Genomic DNA, 22700 nt, shown 5'->3' with positions numbered 1-22700 from the left:
TCTTTCGTTAATTTAAATTTTAGAATAAAGTTATTCGATATAAAACATAAATCTAAAGATTTTAATAAATATATTAGATTTCCTCTATATTTAATTTTTTATTTTAAAAGATTAATAAATTACTGTGTGCACTGTATAAAAATCACGACGAGAAGGAATATTCCACTGTGTTATACTTACCAGAGCAATATTCCGTCTTTGACTTTATCGTAAAGTGTTTTCCCTTCGGGATCGATAGGCAACAGATGCTTCAAGTCGGGATCATGTGACAGATTAGTGTTGATCCAGTCGCTGAACGCTAGCTGCTCCTCGAGTCTGACGGAGTGCGTGGTGCCCTCGCTGGACGCCTCGGATATTCCACCCAGAGTCTCGAGGTTCTCCTTCTTCGAGACGACCTGCTTAAATGTGGAGCCCAGTTCGTTGGCCTTCAGCTCCTTGCAGAGCTTCTCGAATTCCTCAAACGAGAGACGACCCTTGTGCTCCAACCGCTGCTTATCGTCGTACTCCTCGATCATCTGACGTACCTTGTAACCAGGCATCTTGAAGCCGCAAACATCCAATGCACTCCGCAGCTCGGTGACATTGATGAAGCCATCTCCGTTTGCGTCGATCTGTCGGAGAAAGCAAATTTCATCAGTCGTTTCGTCAAAAGCTTGATATGTCGTTAGGATCTTAAGAATCACGAAAATTCTTCCGCTTTATTTATTGTATATTTAATTCATAAAGTTTTTCTCTGAAATTGAGAATAATTTACGTAAAACATGAGACATGAAGATTTCCTTCCGTTTTTGTACGGCCAATTTTGCGTGATAATTTATACATCTGAACATCAGTTAAAATTGAACTTGCGATATTATTCCTGATACTATTATATGATACGACACGGCAATAGCTTTTCCGCAGTCATTTCCGTCGTCTGAAAGAGGATACATCTATTAAGGAAGGGTGAGATACCACATACACACACAAGCGCGATAATAAAATACAATTAATTTAGTAATCAGATCCGCATAAAAAATATTATATTAATAAGTTTCGCGAGGCACCGTGATAATGACAAGATAATATTCCGTTTGGTGAGACCAAACGGATGTGAAAATCTGTAATTTAGAGATATTATTTTATGCGACATTATTTTTATATTTATATTATATTTATATTATACAACACATATATATGTTAAGAGATTAATTGATATAGCAGACATAACAATTTTTTTTTAATTTTCATTTTACAAAAATGAAACATTTTAAAATCGAATTTCGATTGTACGACACAAAATAACCGAGAGTCGAGAATATCATTTCAACTGACATTTCCGCGATCGGACATTTACCGTGGCGGAGACTTTTTTCCCCGCGGGAGAAATGCGTTGCACAAGGAATGCGCCTACGCATGATTCTCGCGTAAGAAGAGGCTCGCGAAAGAAATCCGGGTCGTGAAAAATTCCGCTAGCAGATCCGCGAGCGCATCTAGACATCGCTCGTAGACATCGCAATTTTCGCGCGGGAACAATGGGCATACGGTAACGACGGGAACGGTCATGTGTGCGGTTTCTCGGTAGGCTTGCATCGGGGTTAATCGGCAGTTCCTCATGCCCATTCTTGAGAAATGCTCCCGAGAGCGGTCCCGTGTGCACACCGGCTAATTAACATTTCATTCTCGCCGGTGAACCGTTCCGTCGAGGGAATCGCGCATGTAAAATCCGTCCTCGACGTGGAGAACGCGCGACGATCACGCTAGAGAGGCACGGCCTACTCGCGCGATTCACCGGGAAGATCAGTAAGCATGAATCAGTCGTTTATTCATGCGAGACTACGCAAATCCGCCATTTAGATTCCGCTTAATTAATAAATAACCGACCAGTCGCTGCGTATATTCACGTTCACAGAAAACAGCACTCGATTTGTTACCAGACATTTTCCTCGCTGCCATACGATCGTTCTAATCTCGATATGTGCAGTATCTAACAAATCAATAAGGCGACGTACATCAGTAGCTGATATTGAGCGATATTACAATTTTTTTATAGATTGTGTGGCACTCTATTATGGAGTTAAGTTGATAGTGGAACAATGTAACTGCATTTTGTATGGAATTTTGCATGAAATCGATTAATAACGCTTAATAAGTAAAGATCGCTAAATATTATAAAACAAGATTAGCCAGTGCAATTCTTCTTCAATGTAATTAACAAAGCGAATTTATATAACTTATATTTGCTTAGTTCCGTGATCGCGGAATAACAATAATCGTTGCACTTGAAAAATTCCGTAAGCATCTTCTTCGTTCTCTTTCGTTTTTCCTCATAATTTTCCCGACGAGGTAACGCCCACAGCAACGAGAACTTGAGGCAATATAATGAAGTGAAGAAACATCGGCAATAATGAAGTGAAGAAAACTGAGTGCACTCACTAACTTAAATAGCTGTCGGAAATCCCTAAAGTACTCGTCCATGACGTCCCATCTTCTCATCTTGAGAATTTCCATGTCGGAAGAAGGTAATAAGCTTCGCTCGGAAAAAGGGGTCAAACTGTCGCGGCGCACCGTAACATACTGAACCTGTCATTGATGGCTTATCATCCTTATCAAGCTGCACGATAAGATGGAAAGAGTGAAAAATCGAAGGCACATCTGCAGGAGCATCAGAAACAAGTGCAATTAGGTAACACTCCGTAACAAAAAACTTATCTCGCGGTTAATCAGCAACGCGAAAAATTATTTATATCTAAACAAACAAAAAATCTATTCTGGCAATATCTAGAAAACCATCGATAAGCCTCAGCAGTGAGTATCATGTTAACAATTTATTAATAAAAAATTTATTAATAAAATAATGTTGCAAAATTTTCAAAAAAATATAAAAAAAGATAAAATTTATCAGGTCATTAATTAAGTAATCCGTGTCGCGTCTAGATGAATCAAATTTGTCGTATATTAATTTTACAGCAGACTAAGCAATCTTAAAAAAAATATCGCTATAATACTTGTATTGCCATTCAGACGCGACTCAGATTACTTAGTTTATGATCTAATATCAAGGCACACGACAATATGTCTTTAACAAGTTTTCTCGTTACGTAGCAAGTCAAAGAAGATTCATAAAAGCACGTTTGCAGTAGAGTGACGTTATAAGAGGCGGATATCATGCGACATAATGTTCATCGTTCTTGGTATAATCAGATTAAACGTCATCGCTGTGCAAAGATGGTAAGTCTCTTCACTCACGACTCACGGTCTTCATCAAGGCAGGCGCGTATGGTAAACTCATCACCGCGTCATGTAAACGATAATTATAATTAAATAACCAAGCGTCTCCGTATCGCATCCCGATGTCTAGTCGCAGATACAATGACACGAGTTCGGGTAAATTCACGCGGTCGCATCCTTCAAGCAACTTGCGTAATAATCTCCTTTAATAGCAGCTATCTGATAACCCGCGAGTGGGATGCGAAATTCTGTCAATGGTGAAAAGATAGCGAAGAACACGAAAAGCACGAAAATCTAGCCGCGTGAAAAAATGTTTTTATTGCACGGCAGTAACTATTCCCGGCGATACTTTAAAACGACAGAATGCAAATATTAGATACGTTATCTGGTTTCACGGGTACTTATCGGGGTGAAGCTTCACGTTACACGCGTGACAACTATCTAATGCAACGATACGTACTATTTTATCTACTTGTGTTCCTATTATTAATTACGTAATTTCCATCTCGTGTGACACAGCAAAAATGTTATATGCAAATGAAATATACGACAAACGTGACGTACTGCGTTTTGCATCAATGCAATAACTTTACCGCCGACATATAATGATACCTCGCTTCTCATTTTCCTACAAAATCGTCTTTCACTTCGCCTGGCGAACACGCAAAATGTGAAATGCTCGAGGTAAGTTGTTCGAGGTCCTTCCGTATGCATAACGGGCGTGCCGCAGCTTCCCGGGCGAGTGACTTCACGACGACGGAAAAGGGCGTACGAGTCCAATAGCCGCAGGTTTACTCTGTCGACGAGACCGTAACGTTTTCCCTCCCGTGAAAACCATACGATTCCTGTCGTCGCGCATTTCCCCACCAGCGGAACCACGTTGAGTCCCGACGCAACGAAATCGGTCGTGCAATTTACGGGCGCATCGACGGGGAACGGAGAGCCGTCTTCCGCGCGCGTATCACGAGCGCGATGGAATCCGGAAAGCGAATAAAATAACGAACAAGGATCAATTGAGCGCGAATGCGCGCCGTTTCGCATCGGGTGATCTTTCCTTTTTTATGTATTCGCGACTGCATATCATTACGTTAGCAAATCAACGTAACATACTCGACTTTTTCCAGTTAATTGTACCTCTCCTTCGCTCGGCCGTACTTGAACGCCTCGCTTTTTCCCGAAAAGTAAAAAAGTGATAAGGAGGAAACGATTAGAGATGTTTTGCCGTCTGTATTCTATACAAATATGAGACAAGGAAGCTTATCACGTTATAAAAATAAAAGCGTTATAAACGTACGTTTTATGTTTGCGGGTTGACTCATCCGAGGGATTTAAATAATATATTTTGGCGCACGTGATCTTAGTCACCAACACATTATTATGCATCAGTGATATTACGTGATAACACGTCTTTCCTTGGCTTTTCCCGGTAATCTATACATACTGGCGGCCTTCGGGGCACGCGCGGCCACAGTTCCAAGCAGCTGCATGCCGCATTAAAGCGTACACCTGCCGTCGACGGAGCATCAAGGTGAAGAAGCTCTAGCTACATTTGTACAATGAGCATTTCGTAATGCACGGGATGATAGCTCTTCTAATTGTTTCTCAGCAAAGCAATACGCGCGACGCAAAAGTAAATATATCGCCGGCTGAAGAATTCTCTCGGGAAACATTTCGCAGCGGTACAGCTGAGTTAAAACAACAGAACGAAATTGCTGAATAATTCGAGAAAACTTCAGGCGCACGTCGAGACCGCTTCCGAAGTCGAGTCGATAAACAGACAGCAGCTCTTTTAGGAAGGGCGTTTATCTCGTATCCTGTCTCTGGAACATAAAAATAACCGCAGATACCGCGCGCACGAGGAAATTCTTCCTCCGGCATGAAAATTTCCTCTGGCGCATGAAAATCAATGCAGAATTTATTACATAAAATTCTGCTCGCTCGCGTTTCCCACGCAGAAATATTAATTGATCAAATGTCGTTTCGCGTGTAACATGTTTATCTGGATTTCTCTCTCAGCGTGTTCCCATTTAATTAATTAATCAATTAACTCTCGATTCGCAAAACGCGAGTATCGCCAACTGATTTACATTCGAAAGTATATCAACGCGACTCTTTTCTTCCTTGCACGACGGCCTGCTGAGCCGTTCATCGCGTAACCGATCTCACATTTCGCTCATTCTTAATTCGATCGAGTGTTCGGATAACATAAATATCTCGGACTAATCAGTATTCAAGACGTGATCTTCTTTCCTGCAATTTTCCTGACGAACGAAGAGGAAAATCGCGCGGGCATTTTTCTTCGCTCCAACTCGGCTGGCGGACTGCATCGGGACACCCTGTAGAACCGAGAGCGTATTCCCGGGGTCAGACTTCTCTCTCCCTCGCCTTTATCCTGAGAACTGGTTTCGCCCAGCATCGCGTTGCATGCCGTGTCCCCGTCCCGCATCCTTCCGCGGAAATCACGATTGGATTACCCGCCGGGGAGACAACGGTGAACCGGCCCCGATGATTGTTGGTGGCCGCGCAGCGTGTTAATAGACAGCCCCAAGATTGGGCCGAGTGCCCACGCTCATTACGCGAAATCCCACGGGTAAAACGGGTTACTACGCTGGCCCTAATGTGTCGTAATAACGGCGACGAACTCCTCCAGCGCGTTATCCGCTCGGTGACGACTTCATCAGCACGCGTGATTGCTGATAAAGACGAAGCTTGCCGAGGCATAATGGAAAACGCGAGACACCGATGAAAAGTACTTTGCCAAACGTGGGCTTTAACCGGCTGACGCAATTTTCGTCTCTTATTGCTCTTTGTGAACGTTACGGTATTTAAAATGCCAGCTGCGACTGCATATTTGATAGAATAATCAATGTGAATGTCTTTCCTCATGTCATTCTTGTGAAATCTACTTAAACATGAGAATTTCTCTTTATTATCTGCTTTATATTTTAATCTCGCTAATCATTGATGAAATTTATGTCAATGAAATATTGTCAGTTTGGTTCATCGAGGATTCCGCGCGCTATTAAGTGACTGTTTTGAGTGTTATTCATCTTTCTGTAAAAAGCAGGCAGCGTCTTGTCTCGTTAAAGACGGCGTCGCCGTCCATAAAGCGATAATTAGATACAGCAAAATGGATAAATTTACTTGCGTCTCTTAGGCTTCTAAAAATGAATCGAACGACCATGGGGAGTAAATGCAATTCTGCGAACGCCTCACAATCGTCTACTATTCGATTTCCTCGGTTCCAAGGCAATCTTATTGCTACGTCATCTCAAGATTCCTCCTACGTGTGCACATTGAATTCGAGGGGAACATTACTGCACCATACGGGACAAATCGATAGATGGAAAGATTGAAATCTCCCAAGGATTCCATTTGCAAATCAAATCAGATTCCATACAGAATCATGTTACAAAAGGTGTAAACCCGAAATTATTTTCATACTGTTATTATGATTGTAAAAGTAAACATAAATTGTATTCTGTGTAATATGAAACTGCTAAAATATAAAAAGTCATTTTTATTAAGCAGGAAAAGAAAATATTTGAGATCTTTTGTCCTGGACACACCTCGTGGAATTTACATGACAATTCGTTGATGGAATTCCAAATCGTTTCGGTTAGTCATAGAAATGCTATGTTGGCTAAACGAACGTCTATTGAGCAATAGTGGCAAATTCGTTTTTTAAATGGAATACTGTATTGCCATGGTCACTGAAGTCGCTATCATTACGCACGACATTCCGGCATTGCGGCACTATGCGCCGTACTATGCGTTATCTCGCACATGCAAAGATAACACATGATTAGATGTCATTAGAATACACGCTCGAAGGTGAACAATTAAATTTTGTTTTTTGCGTTAAATGATAAGCCGCAAGTTAAAATCAACGGGCAACATAAATTTTAGAGCATTATTAAATTATCAAAATGTTATTATTAAAGTCAATATCCTTCACAATTTCATGTAGAAATCGCGAAATGGAGAGTGTAAATTAAATTGTAATTAAATAAGACAGCGATGATTGTTTTGGCAAGAAATGAATAATTTCATTATCTTAAAATTCAGTACGAGTTCCTAATTACACTCTCCTCGACATCTGGCATTGAGGGAGAAGAGACTGTCCTGCTACGCAAGTTCGTGACATTGGCCTTGATCGCAATACTTTTTCGATAGCATCATCGTTGCTACGATTTCCACCATGCTACCCACGCTTGCCGTTTTCGCAACAAATTTACGAATACTATCTGTCCCTGCATGTACACGCCGGAGCATACGCTAATGTCGTCAATAAACTGCCAATATGTCGCATGTACGATGACACACAAGACAATTGTATGCAAATGATCAAGATATCAAAGAGAAAAGGTATCGAGATAAGGAGACTGGAACAATGTATAAAACAGCTACTGCAAAGATGCCAGCTTGCTCTTGACATGAAAAAATTAAAAGAAAACAACGAGATGAATGTATATCATTCATTAAAGCTACCAAATAATTCCTCTCTGATATACAAAATTTTCTAAAGGGATTACTGAAGAATATAATATGCCCTCATATGTCATAAAAAAGTTTTACATGATTCTCAGTAAGAAAAATTAATCCAAACACGAATTTTATTAAGATAAATTTATAATAATACTAATACAATCGATGATATAAAGTGCAGAGGACCAGGTGGACAAAAAATTATATATGGACAAATGTGGACAATCAAATGCCATATCAATTTTTTTAAATTCTCATTTCGGGGTAACTAACTTCACAGAACTCAGAGAACTGGAAACCAGACATCCTCCAAGTTTCGTAGTATAGAACAGTCTGAACGACAATCGTTATCAACAGCCTCGCGACAATGGTCGCGACATGTTTCTGGGTCAGGCCATTCCCTCTTAAGGATTTCGCAACTTTAAATCCGTGCTCGTCATTAAGATGTGTCGTCGGCTGGCGATGCGTCCTCGTCGGCACAGTTCGCCGAGTGAATAAATTACCGGGGTCGCTCCTACACAGGCGTTAAAAGCTTCATGGCGTTTGAGCGGTAAAAAGTTTCGCGCAAGTCGCTTCGGTGTTAGTTCAAGTGGCGATAATTGCGCCGGTCTCGCGCAGGGGAAACCGGCTCGAAGGATACGTTCTCGCAGAGGTTTTGACAGTCTGCCCGCGTTAGGTTTACATGATACACGGTTTTACACGCGATCGCTCCCACGCGACTTGAGCAACCCGTATACATTTACGTGCGAAACTTTTTAAGAGCGGTCGCTCTCTCTCTTTTTCTTCTTGCGGGATTCTTGCGATGAAGGTATCGTGTAACCGGATTTACGCGCGATGCGTAGGACTGTCTTAATTCTTTTTCCTTCTCTCTCTCCCTTATTGCCGCACGCGAACATGCCGATTAAGATACACCGAATCGCAATCGCGAGGAAAACTGTATCGTTCACTAACAAGCGTACAAAGACGCGTGTAGGCAATGTTTGACGCCGATGCGGAAAATCTTGCGAAACCGGATGCAGCGCAATAAAACGCATACAACTGCAAATTACATCGTTACAAGGGAAAAGACTGGGTACTGGGACGAGCGCTCCGTGATGTCCAGTAGCGGTTGTATTCCTAATTATTTAATGAGTCGAGAATGAGAAGCCAGAAGTGCGAAAGGAAAAGAACGTAAATAAATTTACGGCCGAGCTAAGTGTTCCGCTATCCCGAGCTCGTAAAAGCTACGCGTGCATTGTTAAACGGAAAGCGGTTCGTCTAAATCTAAATAGTATGAATGACTAGGCAGATTCTTATGGGGTCTAATTGCAAGTCTAAGTTAATTACCGGTAATACGGAAAAAAATAAAGGATGCAACATATTTTATAGCGCGCTGCCGGAATTCTCATAGAATGCCTCTTGTGTTCTTTCATTCTTTCTCAAGATCTCTCGACTTCCGTACAATTATACTTTATCACCAGGCAAATATCGAATTAGAGTGTGAATCTTTCGCATAATCATATCCAATATTCGACTGAACCTTGCAGATCAGTCTAATAACAAATTGATATCAAGAACAGCAATATTGAACCTATCGAGAATAATATGATGCAATTCTGTATTGCAATTTTATACTGCAGGCAAATCTAGCGAGCAGAATATTGCCTTGAATAGAGCAATGCATCAACAATAAATTACAGTCGCGATGCTCGTGAAAGCGAATCCGCAATATCGAATCTTACAGACTCTTTATACGCTTCTCCGGGTTTTCAAATCCCTGGCAAATTAATCCGACGAGTCGCTTTCGTCCATCCGTTCTTTCGCTTCTTTCGTAACGAAATCTCTTGTTATGAAACGGAATCCGCGGATAGTGTAGGCTCCATCGATAACGCGAGCTGGCCGCAAAATGCAACCGCAACGAACACGCTCCAGGAGCCGAGTAATCTACGCTGGCTATCGTTGGCATTGCGGTCAGGTCGGCTGTGTCGCACTGATGTTAATGTAGACTACTTGGTGTTCGCCGATGCACCTGTCGTCGTCCTTGTCGTTGTCCTCGTCGTCGTTGCGCTTCTCTCGTATAGATCGATGACCATCGTCGTTCTCTGTTACGACGACGCATCGTTCTCGCCTCTCCGCGCGTGATTTGATTAGCAACTCGCATGATCAAACGCGAAAGTGAGACCTAACGTGATATCAGGCTAATGACAGACGTAAATCACGTCGATGACCGATTTGTTCGTGCCGCCGATTAGATTGATTGACATGTGCCGTTGCGTTTATGGTTCCGCACTTACAGATCGTTTCTCGTTCTTTCTCTTTTTCTCCTTCTCTCTCTTGACGAGCAATTACATGAGTAAGTTGATACATGTTGCATGCTGCGTGCTGCAGAGATACATGACGTTGTTCTGCAGTCAGAAAAATATAATTACTTCTCAGGGTTAATGATTGATAGTTGCTTTGATAGGCGTTCAGATTGGAATGGAAAAAATATAACAAGCTTTATGAAAAATTCTTTCAGCGAGTATAATATTTTATGTATAAAATAAATCACTGTGTCAATTATAAAAAAGTTTTCCATTTTTAAATAATCGTGCAAGAGAGAGAGAGATCCGTGTCACGCGACTCATCGTATGATTGCAGCAAATATTCTGTTGCCCACGTAAGTTCACTCTCTGAAATCCGCGAATGATGACTTACGATGACCAGCTGATGACTCAGGATCACGTACGTGCCAATGCCATTGATTTTCCGTGGCAGATCATTATGAATACTCATATCAATAGTAGTATAACAATTTACAAATCGTGACTCACAAATCTCGGGCAAAAGCCCTGACAAAGCGCTTTTGTTCTTCGTGTGTTATTCATCCGTGATTTAAAAGCGAATAATTACTTCTCTGATACCGAAGGGGAGTTCTGTATTTAATTTGCTCGATGGCGTTTAATCACGCAGCCACGACGACGACGACAACGATGGCGACGAGAAGGACGATGGTCGGGTGAAAGGGGCAAGATGTAATTGTTTCGTCGAAACAAAACGATATTTCACGCCATTGCGAGCACCCGTTGCCAAGAGCAATTTAACACCCACTGAGTCGGCACCTTTGAGGCGTCCATTATAGAAGCGCTCCGTTATAGGAGGAGTGACAATCTTCAGTATCTCGCGAGGAAAAAGTCAAAGGAAGAAAGCACAGAGAGAACAGGAAACAGACGTAGCTTTTTCACGGCGTTCTTCGCTATGAAAATGAAAAGCGCACATTAATCAAGACACCTCGATTAAAGTCATTGCATGAGTACATTATGCATTGCATAACGGAGAAAACGACCGGCAGAGATCGGAGGAGTAACGGAACTTTAAAAACCTAGGCGGAGCGCTCGGTTGCGAAAGTCGCGGAAGTGAAATCGGTGCGATCGCTTAATGAATCATCGATTCCGAATGTAACGACCGGTGATGTCAAACCAAACATTCGTGAGTGAGTGAGTCACGTCGTTCAACGTACGTGCGGATCAGTAGCCGCGAGTGTTTTTTCCATAATTGTAAACTGCTTCCAACGCTATCAAAGTCCGACTTCCCGAATAGTCATCGCGTGGTCATCATCGACTCGGCGCTGCGATAATCACGAGGAACATTCACGAGTGCATAAAACATCTCGTTAACATTGGCGAGCCATGCGCGTGTTCCACGAGATGTTCCACGCGTACCATATAAGGTACCGTTTTGCCGTTCGTGCGTTAAGATAACGAGTTATCGCTTCCGAGCGATCAGAAGATGGACGCGATTAGGAAACTGCAAAGCGGATGCCGACATGATATATTGCGGCGATGTACTGAAATATATGACAAGATTAGATACAGCCTTTCCTTATGAAAAAAATTCATAAGACTTTTTTGAAACATGTGGATTATATGTTATTACACATATACCTAATAAATATGTCTGATATATTTTCTTTCACATTTTATATCTTTTTACCAAGTTTGATTAATTTACCAATTAAATGTCTCGTATATATAATTAACTAATAATAACATCACATGAAGATAAATCAAGCTTCATCATAATTATTAATATTGCACATGTAAAGAAATTGTACAACGTTACTCTACTTATCTTCATTAAATAAAATGTGCTACATAAGTATCGAAGCGAGCGTCAGTTGCACATATGTTACGCTTTATTTGCGAATGATGTTACTCGATGTTATCACTCGATAGTTTAGCCGGTTATCAATCCGCAGCATCCGAGCTGTCATCCCGTAACGACGTGTAATTTAATATACCGTGCTCCATCGTGTTGCTTTTTGTAAGTCGGCTTTGCGCAAAAGGGAAGATCGACAGTAGCTGCACTGTATTCCTGGTGGCATTTAAAGAATTTGTACCATGGTTAGATCGTCAACTTTCAGTTCTGGCATTGCTGGTATACTGATAATTACTCGTGAGGAAATGGCAATGTGACGATGACGATGACGGCTACGACAACGACGACGATGGACAAGGAACGAGTAAATTCTCGTATCCTGGAATTGCCCATATGAATCACACGAGTCAAATTGGATTCGCCAACGACCGGGAATTACGCGAATTACGGGAATTTCATCGTTGATGGTCTTTGTGCCACGGCATTAATTAAAAATCAAGCCGCACAGTGAACAATTAGCATACAGGTGCGTATGATCGCACGTATGATCAAATTAACGGTATCGCACGGGATAGCAAGTGGCGCAGTTAGAAAAGTGACGTGGGAAATTTTTTTATTTTCCGCCTGCTCTGTTTTTCCATCACGAGGAACGTTCCGCATTTACAGACATATGTATATTTATAATTCGCAATATTGTTTCACGGTGAAAAATAGACTGAGAATACCGTTTTATATTTTTAATAAAGTGTGTCGTGTATAACATGACTATTTCCATCACGCAAACAACGTAACGCAGTTTTCGCTCGAGCACGCGCGCCGTTTACCCCTTTCGCTGACGTGAACAATGATTGAGTTTCAATGACGTTGTATAAAGGCGGTGAACGGGCAAGACGCGATGCCCCCGCGATTGGTAGATTGAAATACGACGATACTTGACACTGTTACGCAGCCAGATCAGTAACTCGAGCGAGCTTATTAGTCGCTGGCGACCTAAGTCCCGTAAGAAGATATATCCGCTGCCTGACTCATCAATTCGACGTACGACACATTCACCCATAAGGGATAATCGCGCTGAAGCGCAGCCTCCATTAAAGAGTTACGCGGATGGACCCCGATTGCGATTACCTGATTATGTGTTATTTAAATTTCCTCTATGAAGACATTTAGAAACATTGTTATCGTCGACAGCATATATTGTTGCACCTATTACAACTTATTCCGTTTAAAATAATTTCGAGTTCACGATATCAAGTGTACGACTATTATTAACTAATTATAATATCAGCGCAATAATTTATACGATATCTTAAAAAATATTAAATATTTTTATGGCAAATATTCAAGGAGCACATTGAGATTTTTAGACAACCAACGCTCTTTTGATCAGGTTTATCAACAGTAACAAATAAAATGATCATTCTGCAGGTGCAGCTTACATTCAGCAAGACTCGAACCCGAGGACTTCTACACAGAATCCCGCGTGCAGCTAAAAATGGCTGGTTTCATCGCACTTCGTCTTATCTTAACCGCGGAACCTCGCCGTGCGCCGCGAAAGGATTAATTATAACTACACAGCGTAATTAAGGAGCTAAGCGTGGGAATCGAACCGACAAAGGACGCGGATATGCACGTGTGTACGTACGTGCCGCGGTCTACACACACACGTGCACGTACCGGGTGTGTTCTTACACGTGAGAATTAGCTCCGACGCGTGCATTGTCCGCAGCTGAGAAGGGAATCGGTCACGTTTTCGACATTTTCATGCCTTCTTCGGAGAAGCGATTTTCTAGATTCCTAGTTACGTCGGGGATAAACTGGTGCTTCACATTGCCGCGCGGTACCTTGAAACGCGCGAACGACATCAAGCAGCAACCGCTACTTAGCGCGATTAATGCTACGTTAAGGTGAAACAATGGCAGCAGCGTTTGCCGTGCAAATGTAATTGTCGCTTAAACCGTATTTGCCTGGTTAATTATAACAATAGGAACGATGAAGGTATAATGTTGCGCAGTTGTGTAGCCGTGCCCATAACGAAATCAGATAATTCCTGTGCTAGTACTGTGCATCTTGCGTAACTTTGTCATTGTCCTGCGTAAATTTATCTGACATCGTGACGTTTACGATCTGAAAAATAGCATCAGTATCAGAAATACTTTCCAGAAATACTTGCAAATACTCGTTCTGCTTAAGAATATTATAATTACCCTTCTTAACAAGTAGGAACATTCATTAATATTAAATTATTTAAATCGATCATGATTCACCGTAACTTGCGTCAGTATTCGTGACAGAAAAACGGCGACGTTGGAGGCACTTCTCAACTATCTCTCCAGATATCTAAACGTAAGACTTCCAATTAGGACAAGCACTTAAATCTCAAGTCTGAAGTGACACTCGTGCACTCCGCACGCTCACTTCATTGAAGGACTTTACGTTTGAACTCGCAGCAGCTTGCAGTAAATGACGGCGCATATAGCGGTGAGCGCCGCGCCGCTCGGGACACCGACAGAATTCAGAGATTAATTTTCTCTGGCAAGCAGAGCTCTGGCAAGAAGAGGTCCGAATGATAAGTTTTCCCATCATAAGGACTGCATTCATGGCACAGTGCTCTCGTTAGTAAAATTATTCCTCTCGTGGGTTGCATTTCCAATACGCGCGCGGAGCATCATCCGAACAAGGCAAACATTATGTGTTTTCCAGCATGAGCTGGAAAAGCGTGGCTGACTGTGCGAAAAATATTATGCGCCGATGAAAAATAGTGTGACAGACTCGATTGATCGAATCTCGCAGTGAAAGACAAACAGTCAACAAAATTCTGTCTTCTTCTTTCATTTTTGTCTCTTTTCTGAATAAATCGGTGTTTTCGGACAACTGTACCGTTTGGGATAGCAGAACATTTTATAGAGATTCTGTGATTACATTCTTCTATAATTGCGGCGATTATTGTAATTACGACCGCGATATTCACGATTGTTGCAGCCGGCAAGCTTGATACGTTATTTCTCTCAGAGATTTCGAGTTTCATGATAAAAGTAAGAAACGTTCGCCACGTAAGTGTGTCGCATGACAATAATCCAGTCACTACAGTGACTGCTCCTTGCATATGTTAACTTCAAGGTGACAACAAAATTACCATTTCTCTTCTAGAGATGTTTAACATTGGGAATGATTCACTACTAAACTTATCATACATTACTGCGCCGTTAAATCACTATGCTTTCGTGCTGCCAGAGTCTACAACGTATTGATTCTTCTATCAGTCATGCACTTGTGCCTTGTTCATAACATCTCATTAAATTTTATCTCTCCTTCGATAATTGCAATAAAAATGAATTTATATAAACGATGAATACGCAAAAGTGCATCGGTGTCACATTTAAAATGATCGATCACACATTATTGCGAGGCACTGATCGGGAAAATGCACGTTATACGAACATTATACGATCTAAGCGTGTAGTTGCGCAACGATCTTATACTTTTTAAGCGGTCGATCGCGGCCCATTTACTGTTCCAGCGGCGTGCAATTGCATAACAATCGTAGCGCAGTACCACGTTGCGGTAACGTAGTTGAGCAACAATTGGACTAGAAAACATTGTTAGACATAAATGATAAGGGCGGCTTTTACAGCAGCCGCGCCTATTTGCGTTCCTCGGGATCTTCCTGTACAAAACTTCTTGAGGTATGCTCTCAAAACATGCAAGTATGTAAATATTGCGAGATAACGTGTATTATTCTTTCGTAAACGAATTAATGCTTATATCTCTCTCTCTCTCTCTCTCTCTCTCTCTCTCTCTCTTTCTCTCTCTCTCTTTCTCCCGTCTCGTGTTATCACACAAACACACGATGCAATAACGTTCCGATACCGAATCGCTGGTGCGAAATTTGCATCGCGAAGGCTTCGAAGTTCTGTTCGTAGATAATTCGCAGGCACTGTAACGATCTTTCAATAATTTCTTAAATTTATAGATAATGTAATATGCGAAACTGGACTCTTAATCATTTTGAGAATTTGTGAATACAAAGTGGATACTAAAATATTTTAGTATCCACTTAGTAGCTATAATTGATATTTGGAAAAAGAGAGAGCATGAAATGACGAAACTTTAATGATGCTACATTCCAAGGTAAAAAAGGCGCATGTGACTGATGATTTATTTTAAAATTAATCGTCACGACGTGCGAAACGTGGTGAACCGTTAAGAATACGCGTGTACCGTTCTTGGTATACTTATATTCCCGTTGCCGCCTTGCCATCATTTTAATTTAATCGACAGCACGCAGAATATTTTCTCGCGCAGACGCGCGCGATTCTGCATTAATTTCATGCTTGCAAAGCTATGAAATAGTTTTGGCCTGACTATAACACAGCTCTCACGGTCTCAAGAATCTCCGGCGCATGAAATGTACCTGCTAACAGTCTGAAGCCGCTTCTGCACACTTACATAATTGCCGGCGAGCACGCTTTTATTTAATCGCTGCTTTAATTATCCCGGAGAAAGGGCGAGGCGTTATCGGAAAAGCGAGAAGTTGATCGACAAATTAAATTCCACGTCTCATCGTACCGCGTAATTTGCATTCAACGTTATCGCAACAAGATGATTCAAAACTAAAAGAACCGTGAGATTTCAACTAGAGGGACGATTAACCATTATACTATAAGTGGGCGAACGATTGACAGAAAAGCCGAAAGTCGGTGGCGATTGAAAGATCCGATTTGGCGCGCTCAGAAATGTGGATTTGGCCAGGTAAAATCCTGTCTAGTCGACATTTTCGTTTCCATCGCGCACACTTACAGTGAACCAGACAGACGTGAGCCCACAGCGGTTGGTCTCCCACCGTTTTTGTGGAGGACCAACATGACGTGGTTTCTGGATAAGAAAAGAACGGCACGTGCCAACGCGACGACGCGCTTCGGGTGGCCGCTCCGGGTGCACGTGCTCCAGTATTTATTCTGGAGTAATGTTTCGTGTGTACACACAATCCACTATAGATCCGTGGCAAGTGACACATCAGCGGAGGCATCGCGATATAACTGTCTGGTTGCTGAGAATTAAATTTACCTCGCGCAGGTGTTCATTTTCATAATAAGCTAATTAACGGTAACTAAATTCTGATGTTGGCATGATAGTGATGATCAGACGCCTCTCGTACTGCTTCCCGCACAAACATTCGGAATCCCACTTGACTGACTAGATTTCTCATTTCTTCTTCGCTTCCAGGCTCCCATAAGCCAATTCTATAATAATTTGTTGTGGAGCCGCAGGTCTAAGGCTAATACTTCGCGTATTTTATCGTGCTAATTGAATGCCGCGACGCGAAAAAATTCGTCGCGTCGACACGGTGAACTGCCTTCGCTGGCAAGTAAAGCAGGTAAAACACGAAATTCCTGAATCGAATGTCGGAGAGGAAATACGAGCGAAATACGAGTCCTGAGAGCTCGAATTCGCACGCATATTCTTGCTTATTCTGCATCTGACTCTTTCGCTGCGTGCAAAATATTTTTATTACATTACTTGATTTCCGTCAATCTTAAGAGAGAACAAAAATTCAAAAGTATTACAGAATACCTACTACAATTTTATTGTGTCACATGTTGATGATCATTTGATATTAATTTCAACAAGAAATTGTTGTCATCAATTTCACGTATATTATACTTTGCTAACAATTCTGTTTAATAAATTTGTCTCACAAGTTTGAGTAATGATTAATTATTATAATAAAATTGTCTTTTACATGTCACCGAGATAATCTGATATTAATACGAACATCAGTGCATCACGCCTGTCTGATTTCGAATCGTCAATTGAGCGCCACAAGCGTGCTCCCCTGTCCATTTGCAAAAATAACTTTTTAAATGCATGTACATCAATCCTCCCGTCCCGTTGCATGAATATGCATGTCTTGATAGCGCTTACGCCGATATAAATTATGCACGCTCGAATGCGTAAAGGGTTGAGAGTCATCCCGCATCAGGAGCGACGTTGCGGAAGGGTAGTAATCCCTTAGAAAAGCACTGATGCACGTCGCGCATAGAAATGTCGTTCTCTCACACTTTTGTCTTTGCAACTAGCCGAGCTTCCGGACAAAAAACGAAATCTAGGGAAGAATGAAGGGACTCGCTCTAATTAGCATATCACTCTAATTGCGCCCGCTCTTACGCTTCATCCCACCGCCATATTTTAATTATGGCCATTACCCTTTAATTCGCAAGATTACAGTGGACAGTTACTTTATCATTCGGAGAACTTAATATCGAGAATCAAATATTTACAATAGACACAATTTTTGCAGAGACGAGAAATGGTAAAATCGTTGAATCGATATAAAGGAAAACATTCATACCGAATGCGAAAGATATAATCACGTGTCGCGAATACAATGAACAATAATTTATTTAGACACTGTATTCGAATATAAATAAGACAGATATCGAATAAATCAGCTTGACAGACAGTGACGCGCAAGAGGCAGAAATAATGTTAATAGTTGTGAGAGCGATTTTGTGGGGCTCTTATCGAAGTGCTTCCCGCCGCAAAAAGAAGCGAATCGTATCTCGTCACCCCGCATGTGGCGCGTTTTATCGGGCCTTTAAAGTGCGGCGTGTCCGATGATTCAGCACGAACGCAGGGGTGGCCCTTCGAGAGCGGCCCTTACGCATCGTTCGCATGCAGTTTTGTCGTGCGGGAGAGGAAGGGGTTGCGCTTCTCTTGCGCACCGGTGTAACGCGATCAATAAGATAATTGAAGACTTTCTCGGCGGAACGCGCCGCCGGAAGGGAGCAATTTCGCTATCCCGTTGGTATTAGTGCAAGGTCGCCGTTTTCCGGGCAAACCTCGCGTCCACTTATTTCCGATACATTCGCATTGCCACGACTAAATAATCGGTATTTTATTATGCGAAAGTTACACGAACCGGAAAACGGACGATGTACGCGACATTGCGAAAGTGTCGTTAAACCAGTCTTGCGCTGATAAAGTTTCATTATCGCGCCAAATTGCGCAACGTGACAAATAAACCGCGAAAACTGATCAATGAGTCGTAAAAAATGATGACTCGGTGTTCGTCAATGGTGTTCGTCTTGCCTGATGATCCTTTGGATCGTAAACTGTCCGTCCGAAATTAAAAGCTCATCAAGCTGTTGATTCGCGCGTTAAATCGTGGTCTTGCTAGGAATTAAACTTTATATCTTGTATATATTACTCGATTTTTCTGATACGCGAAAAACTAGTATTTGGCGTTTCTCGTTTGCAAGTAAAAAAACACTACAGGAAAGGCTTCACAAAAATGTTCCCGATATGTCGGAAAACCGTCTCGTTTTCGGGCAAAAATAGCTTTATCGCCACGCAAGAGTGATGTCTAAAAACGGACGTGACTGTCGCAAATCGAATATCTATAATGGAGATCCGATAGAGAAGGATCAAAACACGCAAGAGAGCCACTTAATGTATTACTCATGAACTCATTTATCAATCCAAACTTTACTTTAGTGAAAATCAAAGGTAAAACGTATTGACACAACACAGAGAGATTCAAAGCAAACTTGCGTCAAAATAAAGTCAACTCATACAGCAAACAAAAGACACGATTTGAACGCGTGTAATCTGTTTGCGATCGTAAAACTTGATCTGCGCAAAAGTTGCTTGAAAAAACTGATATAGTTTCATCGTTGATTCGGCTACGTTCTGAATAAACGTGGGAGTGTGCACCGATATTCCGACCCTCGTTAAATGTTTCCGTGCCTGCAGCGAACCTGCTTGCCCGAGGTCACGCGGAATCCGATACAGCGGTACCGGGATATCGGTGGACGGCATGCTACCTTAAAAAGGGTCATCTAAAAATTCGCGTAAAATCCGCGGCACCGTTGCGCGGCGATCTAAACGCGCCGCCGCCGACTTCGAACGAACATTTTCTAGAACGGATAAAAATACTGTAACGATTAAATAAATTTACGCAGCTTGCTATTCTTCTGCGCCTGACACATTGCGTTTAATTATATAAAATCCAAAAACCAACGTTACAGAATTTTAATAAAATTTTAGCCATGAGAATAAAACGTAAAATCGATCGAGACTGCAAAGAGCAGCAATCGTTTATCACATCGCGCGAAAGTAATATCAAGGTAAAAAAAAGCACACCGTATTTAATATCGGCCTATTTCTCCCGATATCGCGTTGAACCGCAGAGGATTAACTGGTTTTATCGAGAGTCAGGTCGCCTTTCGAACGCTCGGAGCCGCGGAGGTGAGGGTGAAAAAAAAACGCTCTCGGAAACGAGCCGCAGTCGATCAACCATGAAAAGTCTGTCGTAGAGAGAACAGAGTGCAATCGCGCGATAACGGGCTGATTGCACTCGCAAAAGCCGAGGCAAACAGACCTGCGGTTTGTCTAATTTGTCGCCGCGCGAGATCAAGCGTAATTGGGGCAATCGCAAGATTCCCGCGGAAGATCAACGAAGAGGACGAGCGTGGATCGAAAAGATCGCAATCAACGTTTTCATAATACTCGTTTTCTATAATCCATCATTTTATCGTTGAATACAAATTTCAACTCATAAATGATGAGGTACCATACAATACAAGCTATTATTATTATTATTATATTGTATTATATTATATTAATTGTGATATAAATTCGATTCATGAATATTTCGCTACCTGAAATTGCAAACTAAATTACACCACTCGCGCTTCTCTTGAATCAAAAATTACTGCTCTCTAACGGATTTGGAGTTTAGCTATATCTAAATGTTTGTCGTGGAATTGTTAATCATTATGCAATTTTATTATCTCGACGTCGATAAGCAGTGCTGTTCCTTTTGCCGGTGCCGCTTTCTGAGTTTACAATTGCTAACTGCGCTTGAGGATAATATCATCGACAAATGTAGTGGCTGTATCTCGCAGGTCGTTATCAACGTTTGAAAACATCATCATCCGCACGGTATATTTAGTTTAAACGCATCGCCGAGAGATACGTCGGCGGGACGAGGGACGCATCGATCAAACTTCCTTCATGAATCGCACCGAGTGTAAACGGACGCGCAATGTGTTCATTCTGCGATTCCGTTGATTAAATTTCGATGATTAAATTTCATTTCAATCACATATGTGAAACCATTTCGATAGCGTGATTCTCCGAGATTGAAACGTCAAAGTGGTCATTTAAATGGCCAGGCTTTAATCCTCATTGAAGCGAATAAGGGGCAAGTTTCTCTTCTCAACAATAACGATTTTTGCGCGGCACAGGTGTCCGCAATAACAAGCGCCAGCGTCAAGTCCAGGTTCCGGACTAACGATCGTGGCAAGCAGCAGTCGGCAGCAGACGAATGCCGGGATACAGTATAAACACAAGGCGCGACGTATAACGAGTACCGTGGTGTGTAACGAGCGTGCTTAAACGCACCGTTGCTTACGTGTGTACACGTGCGCGAGCGTGCGGCGTGCTCCGGGACCAAAAGTGACCAGGTCACACCGGCCGTTCATGGCGATTGCGATTAAGAACCCACCCCCCTCGGGTTGGTCGGTCGGTCAGTTGGTTGACCGACCGGTTCGAAATGCTTAACATTAAACTTCCCATTGAACGGTTCTCACATACCACAATAACCGGGAGAATGAAAGGCGCGCTCGCGTGTTACTCGTTTTCCTGCTGACCGACAAACTTGTAAAAATCAGGAAGCTGAGAATGATCTAGATATGTTCGGAAATTGCGACGTGGAATTACATCATGATCTGAATAACGCTTCGTGGCTATATAATGTTTAATCTCGCGATCGATCAGTGCAATGAGTTCATAAATGTAATATGTTATACATATTATGCATATAATTATAAATAATTATAAAAAGTTTTAATCATTTGTGATTGAGTATTCAGGTATTTCATTTTGTAACATGATATAATTATGCAGAATATATAGATCAATTTTGTAGCCATTTCGTATCATTATTCTTGATACATTTTACTGTAAAAAATTTCAAATGCCACATTATTAGAAAAGAATATATGACAAATTGCTTTCGAAGTTTTGGGGTTGGCGAAGATGTTGAGCGATCGACGAGACGATGTACCCCTGAGGGATCCCCGAGCACGCAGGAATTGCGCAGGAGGCGCCGACTGACAGCCAAGCAGTCGGCAAGGCGGCAACACCCGGCGGCGTCGGGGTCGGACTCGCGCGACGCGGCTCCGGCGTACACGAGGGTGGGTTTTCGTGCTGATAAAACCGGCGATCGATAAGAAACCGCGCGGGTTTAGTCGGCGCCACGGCGGCCGGGGAGCAACGCCGGAAAAACGTGGAAAACCCGCCGCCAGCACCGTCTCCCCCCTCCATGTTTCCCTCGACGGGAAAAACGCAACGATTTCAACATGACGTTAAAGGGCAAAGGACTCACCGCTTGGAACTGCTCCAACAGCTCCTGCCGGTCGTCGATCGCAGTGGCCATGTTGCCCGAATAATGTAATCCTTCCGCTTTGCCTTTCTCCGCGGCGGCACCCGGTCGGTCGCTGCCTCTCCGTCACTCCTGCACGCCCTCCGGCCTCTTCCTCTCGCTTCCTCCTACGACTAACCGGCGTCTGTCCTTCTCGGTGCCGACGATGACGACGACGACGACCAACGCGTGTTGTACACGGTTACGCCGTGACACAATGCGGCGCGCAACGTGCGGCACTTTCAACGATCTCTCGATCGTCGTCGAGGACGAGTAAGGACGCGCGATAGTCGGGCACTCTGCAACTCGGGATGGGCGATTGCCTCGGAATTTCGGTGCGGTCTCGGCTTCGCGGAAAAAAGGTGCCGTTTCGGGGGCTCTACCGTCAGCCAGCTGGAGCCGATGTTTCGCACGTACCGCCCGCTCAGAGTCGCAGCTAACACTACGAGTACCGCGGGAC

At 42.5% G+C, this 22700-nt stretch overlaps 1 protein-coding gene across 2 annotated transcripts in view; it reads right to left on the bottom strand.

Moving 5' to 3' along the window:
* The window catches only part of LOC105285594 (plastin-2), a 27303-nt gene extending 4603 nt beyond the window's left edge, over window positions 1-22700 (bottom strand). The window contains exons 1-2 of one of the 2 annotated variants that reach the window (XM_011349875.3): window positions 22205-22700; window positions 181-611 (exon numbers count right to left, since the gene is read on the bottom strand). In XM_011349875.3, the coding sequence (XP_011348177.1) occupies window positions 181-611; window positions 22205-22255 (482 nt within the window). In that variant the 5' untranslated portion in view covers window positions 22256-22700. Of the gene's footprint in view, window positions 1-180; window positions 612-2415; window positions 2827-22204 lie in introns of those variants that run through there. The other variant, XM_011349874.3, reaches the window with a different exon arrangement.

Source organism: Ooceraea biroi, chromosome 4 (assembly GCF_003672135.1).
Source record: "Ooceraea biroi isolate clonal line C1 chromosome 4, Obir_v5.4, whole genome shotgun sequence".
Lineage (NCBI taxonomy): Eukaryota > Metazoa > Arthropoda > Insecta > Hymenoptera > Formicidae > Ooceraea > Ooceraea biroi.
The sequence above is the reverse complement of the archived record's forward strand: the minus strand, read 5'-3'. Positions and strand labels throughout refer to the sequence as shown.